Source organism: Montipora foliosa, chromosome 11, assembly GCF_036669935.1.
Source record: "Montipora foliosa isolate CH-2021 chromosome 11, ASM3666993v2, whole genome shotgun sequence".
NCBI classification, from domain to species: domain Eukaryota; kingdom Metazoa; phylum Cnidaria; class Anthozoa; order Scleractinia; family Acroporidae; genus Montipora; species Montipora foliosa.
In genome coordinates, this window is record NC_090879.1 from 11,797,758 (window position 1) to 11,805,257 (window position 7,500).

The window sequence follows — 7,500 nt, forward strand, 5'->3', positions numbered from 1 at the left end:
ACTGCGTCACCACCTTGGTGACGACCAAGGAAAGCAAATTATTCACTGGGGTGATACTATCGCTGAATATCATTTAAGTATCATTCAATGTAAAAATCCTGAATATCATACTCATCACAAGTTTTATTACTGGAGCTTAAGTGATATGGATATAATGTGGCAGGCGAACAGTACGGGCAGGAAAGGCTGTCTCTGTCAATCCCACCGGACCTACGATTGAGGCCATCAAAGCCTAATCTAACTATAAATACGGTTAAATATGGACAACCATCGAATACAAATTTCACTTTCTCAACAAACAAACATTTATCCCTTCTTGGAGACCAAGAAGGAAAAACAAGAAGGATAATTTATTACTGATTGGGCTTTTATTGGCTAGACACTGAAATAGCGACCATCGACTTAGCTGAAACCATCTTCTGATCGTAAACCATTTGCTGACCTGCAACCATCTGCTGACCTGCAACGACCGCCTGACCTGCAATCAGCGGCTAACATAGGCTTTGGTAGATTGTGCTAGCATAATTTTAAGCATAATTTAGCAAAACGCGCATTATTTTAAGCCTTTATTTTAGTTTAGCACTGCTAGCATAATCCGAGCTTTTATATGTTGAAAACTAAAAAAATCCATCATAGTTCTAGAATAATTCAGTTTGTGTTTTATTTATGTGTTGTTTTTGGAAAATGTTGAGGTATGTACTAAGGCCCGTGGTCAAATGGTTCCCCTGTGCATGACTCTCCTCAAACCACCACGCTTATGGCTCGGCGGCTTGGCCCCTCAGGCCACAGATCAAAGATGGCGTCGTCCTCGAGTACATCTACTTCCAGCACTTCCAGCGACCAACAATCTGATAACCTACCCCACTGGTCGTCCGCAGTTATGAAGGTTCTGCTGGTGCAGCCCTCGTCTGCAGCCGCTGAACGAGTATTCTCTATTCTTAACTCATCGTTTAACAATTCACAAGAGCATGCTCTCGTGGACTATTTACAGGCTTGCGTAATGCTTCAGTACAATAACCGATAACACAGAGATTAACAACATGCATACTAGTTGTCTTTGTACTGAACTGAGGGCTCTGCTTGGATGGCGTCTAAAACAAGTATGCGGGCTAAAACGTTCTGTCCTGGATTCAGAACCCAGAAACGGTTGATTTTGATAGTATTTGTTAATCATTTGGCTTTTCGAGATGCGCACATGCGTATTTGCGATGCTAAAGACTGTAAGAATGGAAGGTGGACTATATGAATGTTCATTAAAGTCAGAATTGACAGAGTTAAGCTACTGTTGATCTTTATTTTACTCAAGGTCTAAGTAGCATAATTTCGGTGACAGAGAGCATAATTTTCAGAAAGTAGCATAATTTTGGCATAATTTCTAAAAAATATGAGCACTGCTAAAAGGATAATATGCTTTTTTTTCGGGCACAATCTACCAAAGCCTAGGCTGACATACAACCATCTGCTGACCAGCAATCACCGTCTGACCAGCAACATCGGCTGGGCTGCAAAATAGGTCGGTTGTGATAGTTGCAGTTGGATTTGTCCGGTTTCTAATTGGCGATGCGGGTACACTCCCTAAAAACAAGGAATAAAAAAGCCACCAATTATGCAGCATGAATAATTAGGTTTATGTAAGACGGGAAAGGATCATTGTTAAGGATATCTGGTTGGCGGAGAACAATTGGCTTCATGGGTCATATCAGAATTCTACATAAGTAGCATGCCTGAGCACTAACTAGGTATTGTTCATGATGAACAACAATTGAACATTTTCTTTGAAAAATGAAATAAAACCGGACAAAAGAAACATTGAACACTTAAAAAATCAATAATTCCAGGAATATAAGCAATATAAGCACTACGGCTTAACAATATCCGAACAGCTGACATCTTTGATCCGCCATCTTTAATTCCTTGATTTCTAAAAGACGTCAGATTGTACATCAATTACAAGTAGTCCTTCGTTCTATCGGTAACTATGTGTACCCGATTGTCTTGAGAGGGCTCATAGCTCTTGCAAAGTTTCTCAAAAACGTCAGATTGTACATGAATTAAAAATAGTCCTTCGTTCTATCGGTAGCTATGTGTACCTAATTCTCTTGAGGAGGTTCATAGCGCTTGCAAAGTTCGTCAAAAACGTCAGATTATGCATGAATCAAAAGTAGCCTTACGTTTTATAGGTACCTCCACTTCGGTGAATAGTTGCTAACTATAAGTGTACCTGATCCTCTTGAGCAGGCTCTTAGCGCTTGCAAAATTCCTCAAAAAAGTCAGATTGTAGATGAATCACAAGTAGCCTTTCGTTCTATCGGTAACTATGTGTACCTGATTATCTTGAGGAGGCTCATAGCCTGTGTCACCACAGCTCTTGGCGCTTGCAAAGGCAAGGATCATCTCAATGATGGAAAATAGAATTGCTAAGGAGGATATGGCCAACATAGTATTTTCCTGACTGGTGAACTTGAATTCGGTGTCCTTTTTTACAAAGTAGTAATGCACCTTCCGTTCTACCAATGTGGCAATACCCCATTGATAGTGGTACATTGTTGCTGCTGACATCGCAGCACAAGCCACACTGACTGACTTGAGGGCATAAATCTGAAAGAGAGCAAGAAAGAAGAGAAGCGAGTCAGAGTGAATGAGTACATGGCCGTGCCGTGTCGTACCGTGATGTACGCTCTGATGTTGTGCTCCAAGGGGGAAGAGCCCCCAGGGTTGTGCTGGTTTGGAAATCAAAGACCATTGCTAGTCTTATGGAAAAACCTTACTCACAGAATGCTGTAGACAACTGTCTTACCAAATTCGGGGGGCGTCGTGACATGCGGGACAAAACCAGGCCTACGATGCCAACTGGTAACACCTTGGTTCAAAGAAAAGAGAACAATCAGACACTATCAGGATGATTTACAAAGAAAACACTTAACTAAAAACTGATGCGGGTGTACAAGATGTTTACACTTCGTAAGACAGTCTCTGAGTATGTGTTGTCTTAACACGTTTGATGGTCCGTGCGGCTTGGATGCAGGTGGGGCTCATGTCTTTAAATACTTATTTTTATTTATTTAATTTTATTACATTACGTTGAGTTGAAGCTGAAGGAAGGGGTCGGTAGGCGAGAGGCTCTAGGGAAGGGATTCGATGAACAATAGAGCCTGTTTCTCACGCAACCACTGTATTCAGCCGGAGATATAATTTTACATATTATGCCAACAATGACTATTTTGGGCGAAATAGTGCCGCCGGCAAACGAATCAAGCATTCTGCCGGAATAATAGCAACAAAAACTGATTGACAATTGAGGGGCTTTAGGCTGGTTAAGAAGAATCTGGACACTAGTCCCTCAATTACACAGTACACAACGCACATGCCCAAAGGTTTTGCGATAAATTCAACACTCTTCGGCTGCATCAGAGTGATTGTTTTTGTTTTTTGTTTTTTCTTTTTTTTCATTTTTTTTTTCATTACCCGAATACTCATTTTACAATAATCAAGCTAGAGCAGTGGAGGATAACATTGAGGCGTCGCTGTTGCTTCAACATAACAAGTGTCGCGAGGATACATGTTAGCTTTTTCATGTAAACATAATGGAGCAAAATAGTGAGTTCTTTTTTACCATACCAGTTTGAAAGAGCTTGTTTTTCTCCGAACCACTGGAGTCTGCCACAGTGGTCGAATTTTTGATTCACCTTACACTGATATCAGTAAAAATATGATTAAACCTTTATTCGTATGGTTAAATCTTCCCACATAGCCATAACTAATATCGAACAAATTATCCAAATCTTTTGAAATCTTGCAACAATAATAACTTAGCATTTTGCCGTTTAACACTGTTTTCTGTAACGTTTTATTGTTCACCGCTACTAATATGAACATAATTGTTAGTGAAATCATTATTTTATTTAAGTGTGGCAATACTGAATAAAGAGGTCACTCACATTGGTAAAGTTGAGTTATACAGAGTTAACTGAATAGAGTGCAATGTGAAGTGCTAGATTCCTATCCCGTATGAACCAGGTGAGCGTTAGTCCTACTGATGGAAATGGGCCCACACAAGGACAGAGAAAAACTCTGACCAGGGTGGGAATTGAACCCACGACCGTCGGGTTAGATCTCCGCCGCTCTACCGACTGAGCTACAAGGTCAGAAAAAACATGTCAACCCTCTCTCCACCATTGTATAATTACAGGCCGCATCCTAGGCGAATGCAGATCAATATTAGGCGATATCGATAATCCGCTTATTTCAGCGGGATACGATCACTGTGGTGTCAACAGTTATAAAGAACTCTGTCATTTCTCACAGTTAATGTGGTTTTTAACCTCGCAAGTCGACTATCAAAAGATAAAATTTAAGGTTTATGGCTATTGAACTACCAGACGAGTGCAGCCACGCAAACAGATCGACGAAGACTGAGAAATAGTTATGCTTCTGAGCGAGGGTCTGGATTTGAGAGCTAGAATCTCACTTCATAGTAAAATTTCTCAACTGCAGACCTCGTTCTTAGGCATCTCGGTTAAAAACGTCTTATTTCTATGCTCACAGTCACCATTTTGAGCAATTAATTCTCAGCGATTAGCTAAGCACTCACTCACTTCCCTAGCAAACTGTAATTGACAGTTATTCGTTTCAGACTCACGGTAAAACTAAATTCAAGCTATGCATAAAGAAAATAAATAAACTGACTAAAGACGGTGAATATTACAGAACGAGTGAGCAGCTGGTGGTATAGAAGTCAATTTTGAAAATGGTTCATGCGCTTTCTGCGATTCCAGAATGATTCAAGTCTAAACGTCAAACAAACAAACCAACCCTCAAAACTGTTGTTCCACAGAAGGCTAATTCGAGTCGCTGACACATGCATGGAACTTCGTCAAGCGAAGTATATAGCTAAGAAAATGAACTGTTCTCACCGATCGAAAGCTAGCTGCATGAATCGGCTGTAACTCGCGGGGTTTAAAAAAGCTACGAGTAGTCTAGAGCGTTGGATTAAACGAGGGAGGCAACGCATGGAACCGTGCGACCAAATTAAGTCTACTTACAATGGCAGCCGTCCAACATGGCGACATCAGAAAGCTGGTATAGAAGTATCGTACTTGAAATCGATCTACTAAACCAAGGATCAAGAAGACGGCGGTCATTACGAGCTGAAATATGGAAACGACTTTCAAATCCTGACTGTTATACGCCATTTTACGTCAAGTTGTTCAAAGTTGTAAGAATTATTGGAATAAAACCTGGTGTGCGGAAGTTCTAACAGATTCCGCATGCGTGACTTACAGTAACTGATAAAGGTATATGTAAACAGGCAATTAATTCGTGAGAGGTTTTTTCTTTTTTTTATTTAATGTAGGATTTGGACGTTTTCGTCGACTGATAGCAAAGTTATTAGTAAAGTAAATGGTATTTTGTACGTCGCAGAACGAATGAGAGTACATTGGAAAAAGAACTGAGGTTTTGGCGACTGCGGAAATTTCATATGCAAATTTGTAAATATGCAAATACTATTCACACGCGCCTCTTGTATGGTGCTTCTGTGGTATAAGCTAAATTTCAAAATCCAGCTCTATATTTCCTTCAGTCACTTCGCCGAACTGTAAAATGGGGCATAACAGACGATTCTTTAAAGTCATCTCGTTCGTTCAGGTTGTAATGAGCGCCATCTTTTTGGCGCTTGGCATGGTGGATAGGTATGAAGTCCGCTTCGTATACACCAGCTACGTGTTTGCTCCTTGTTGGATAGCTGCTCTTGTAAGTATTTCGGGTTCTTGTCTCTCATTTAGAAGTTGTCTTAATGTTATCTTAAAAGAGAGTAAGCTAAGACCCTTATAGTTATGTCTCGGTTAGTTTTAGTAGAATCCTTCGATCATGCAACAGTGGTGGGTTATCACTGCGTGTTTATTTTCTAACAAGTACTATTCCAAGCAGTCCACGTTTAACAGCGATGGAAAGAGTGATCCATCACGTACTATTTATTATTGATCTCAGTGGTATAGGATTTGGGGGTATGAGCTCATTTTTCATTTTGATTACGTTCAATTTTACGCTCAATTTTGCGGTCAATGCCAAATCTTTCAAAAATCTACACTCCGACAGAATTCTTGGTTTGTATCTGACGTCACGGCGGCCATGTTGGTTGGTAAGAACAATAACCTGTCTCTCCGCTGAGAACCACACTTTATTATCATGCAAATTTTGCGAAAAGAAATTGTATTGTATTACCAACCAACATGGCCGCCGTGTCACGTGGGTGCAAACCAAGAGTACAGCTGCAAAAAATTAATCTATATATTTTTCTTATGAGTAAAATCTGTGAGTAAGCTTTAGTAGTAAACTTTGTAAGTGAACTTTATGAGTAAACGTTAGTAGTAAACTTTGTAGGTAAAATTTGTGAGTAAACTTTAGTAGTAAACTTTATGACTAAACTTTAGTTGTAAACTTTATGAGTAAACTTTAGTAGTAAACTTTGTGAGTAAACTTTGTCGGTATAGTTTGTCATTCAGATTGTTTTAGTGTGTTGATTTTATAATGCCCGTAAGCATATGATTTTATTCCATCGTCTAATAAATATCGTTTGTCATCGAAGCATGGCAATGACACTTTGTTCAGCTCATAGCTTGCAAGTTGATGATTGTTGCTTCGAATGGGACGTATACAAAACATGGACCCCAGGTCCCTGCACCACCCCTGTGGACCCGGTCAAGAGACCCCTTCTTGGCCCCGGTCCGTGGACTACCCCTGTGAACCACCCCTCATTTTGTACCCTCGATATGTTTTACCTGCGGAAAAAAATTTTAGACGAAAGAGAGAAGTGATCCTCGCACTTATCTGGAAAATTTAAGCACGAACCCGTGACTAGGAGCGAACAGTTCCCTTACTAAGCCTATGTCACGGTATTTTTACAGACCAGGAGCCCGTGTACTATCTATTTTACACTACTTTTTCTGCAAAAAGACAAAGACAAAATTTTCCTGTTCGGTGACGATATGACGTCAAGTTAGTTTCTTGTGATTGGTCATCGGGGTCCTGCAGGAGTCTCATTAGCGGGAAATTCAATCCAAAAATAAATTGATTTAAGCAATGGCCTGTTACAGACACTTATACCACCTATTGGTGGCTCCAAAGAGCTTTCTCTAAAAACCGCTTTTTTCTAATATAAGCTCATTTCATTCATAGTCCTTCACCGGAACAAATGAGCCCAACAAGTTCAGCTGCTCCCAACTGAGTGACTTCAAAGCTCAGTTGGTAGAGCTTTGCACTGGCATCGCAGAAGGCGCGCGCGCGCGGAGCACCATACTTAAGAAAATATGGTGACCCATCGATGTGAGAAAATTTGGTTTCATAGCCATGAGGTCATGAACGTCCGTAAGTACGTACGTACGTCCGCCCCTTCCTGTATGCCAATGTGACCAGTACACGTAACCATATCACGGGCTCAAGTTTAAACAGCAATAAAAGCAAGGTGACACACCCTAACACCAACCCGGTGTGGCCAACACA

General features: G+C 40.5%; 3 protein-coding genes across 5 annotated transcripts in view; 1 reads left to right on the forward strand and 2 right to left on the reverse strand.

The window, feature by feature from the left end:
- The window catches only part of LOC137977797 (uncharacterized), a 36,128-nt gene that overhangs the window by 8,499 nt on the left and 20,129 nt on the right, over positions 1 to 7,500 (forward strand). Inside the window, exon 1 of one of the 2 annotated variants that reach the window (XM_068825137.1) lies at positions 5,516 to 5,751. The exons of the other annotated variant lie outside the window; for it this stretch is intronic. Within the exon in view, the coding sequence (XP_068681238.1) occupies positions 5,602 to 5,751 (150 nt within the window). The 5' untranslated portion in view covers positions 5,516 to 5,601. Of the gene's footprint in view, positions 1 to 5,515; positions 5,752 to 7,500 lie in introns of those variants that run through there. 2 annotated transcript variants of the gene reach the window in all.
- The window catches only part of LOC137977792 (uncharacterized), a 65,434-nt gene continuing 57,978 nt past the window's right edge, over positions 45 to 7,500 (reverse strand). For both annotated transcript variants that reach the window (XM_068825128.1, XM_068825127.1), the window contains one exon: positions 45 to 460. In XM_068825128.1, coding sequence (XP_068681229.1) covers positions 369 to 460 — 92 coding nt within the window. In that variant the 3' untranslated portion in view covers positions 45 to 368. The remainder of the gene's footprint in view (positions 461 to 7,500) is intronic.
- LOC137977798 (uncharacterized) lies at positions 484 to 5,280 on the reverse strand. Its single transcript, XM_068825138.1, has 4 exons — positions 5,043 to 5,280; positions 2,798 to 2,860; positions 2,326 to 2,598; positions 484 to 1,575 (listed from the first exon to the last, which is right to left on the reverse strand). Exons 1-4 carry the CDS (start codon positions 5,190 to 5,192, stop codon positions 1,474 to 1,476), a joined length of 588 nt encoding a protein of 195 aa, XP_068681239.1. The 5' UTR covers positions 5,193 to 5,280; the 3' UTR covers positions 484 to 1,473.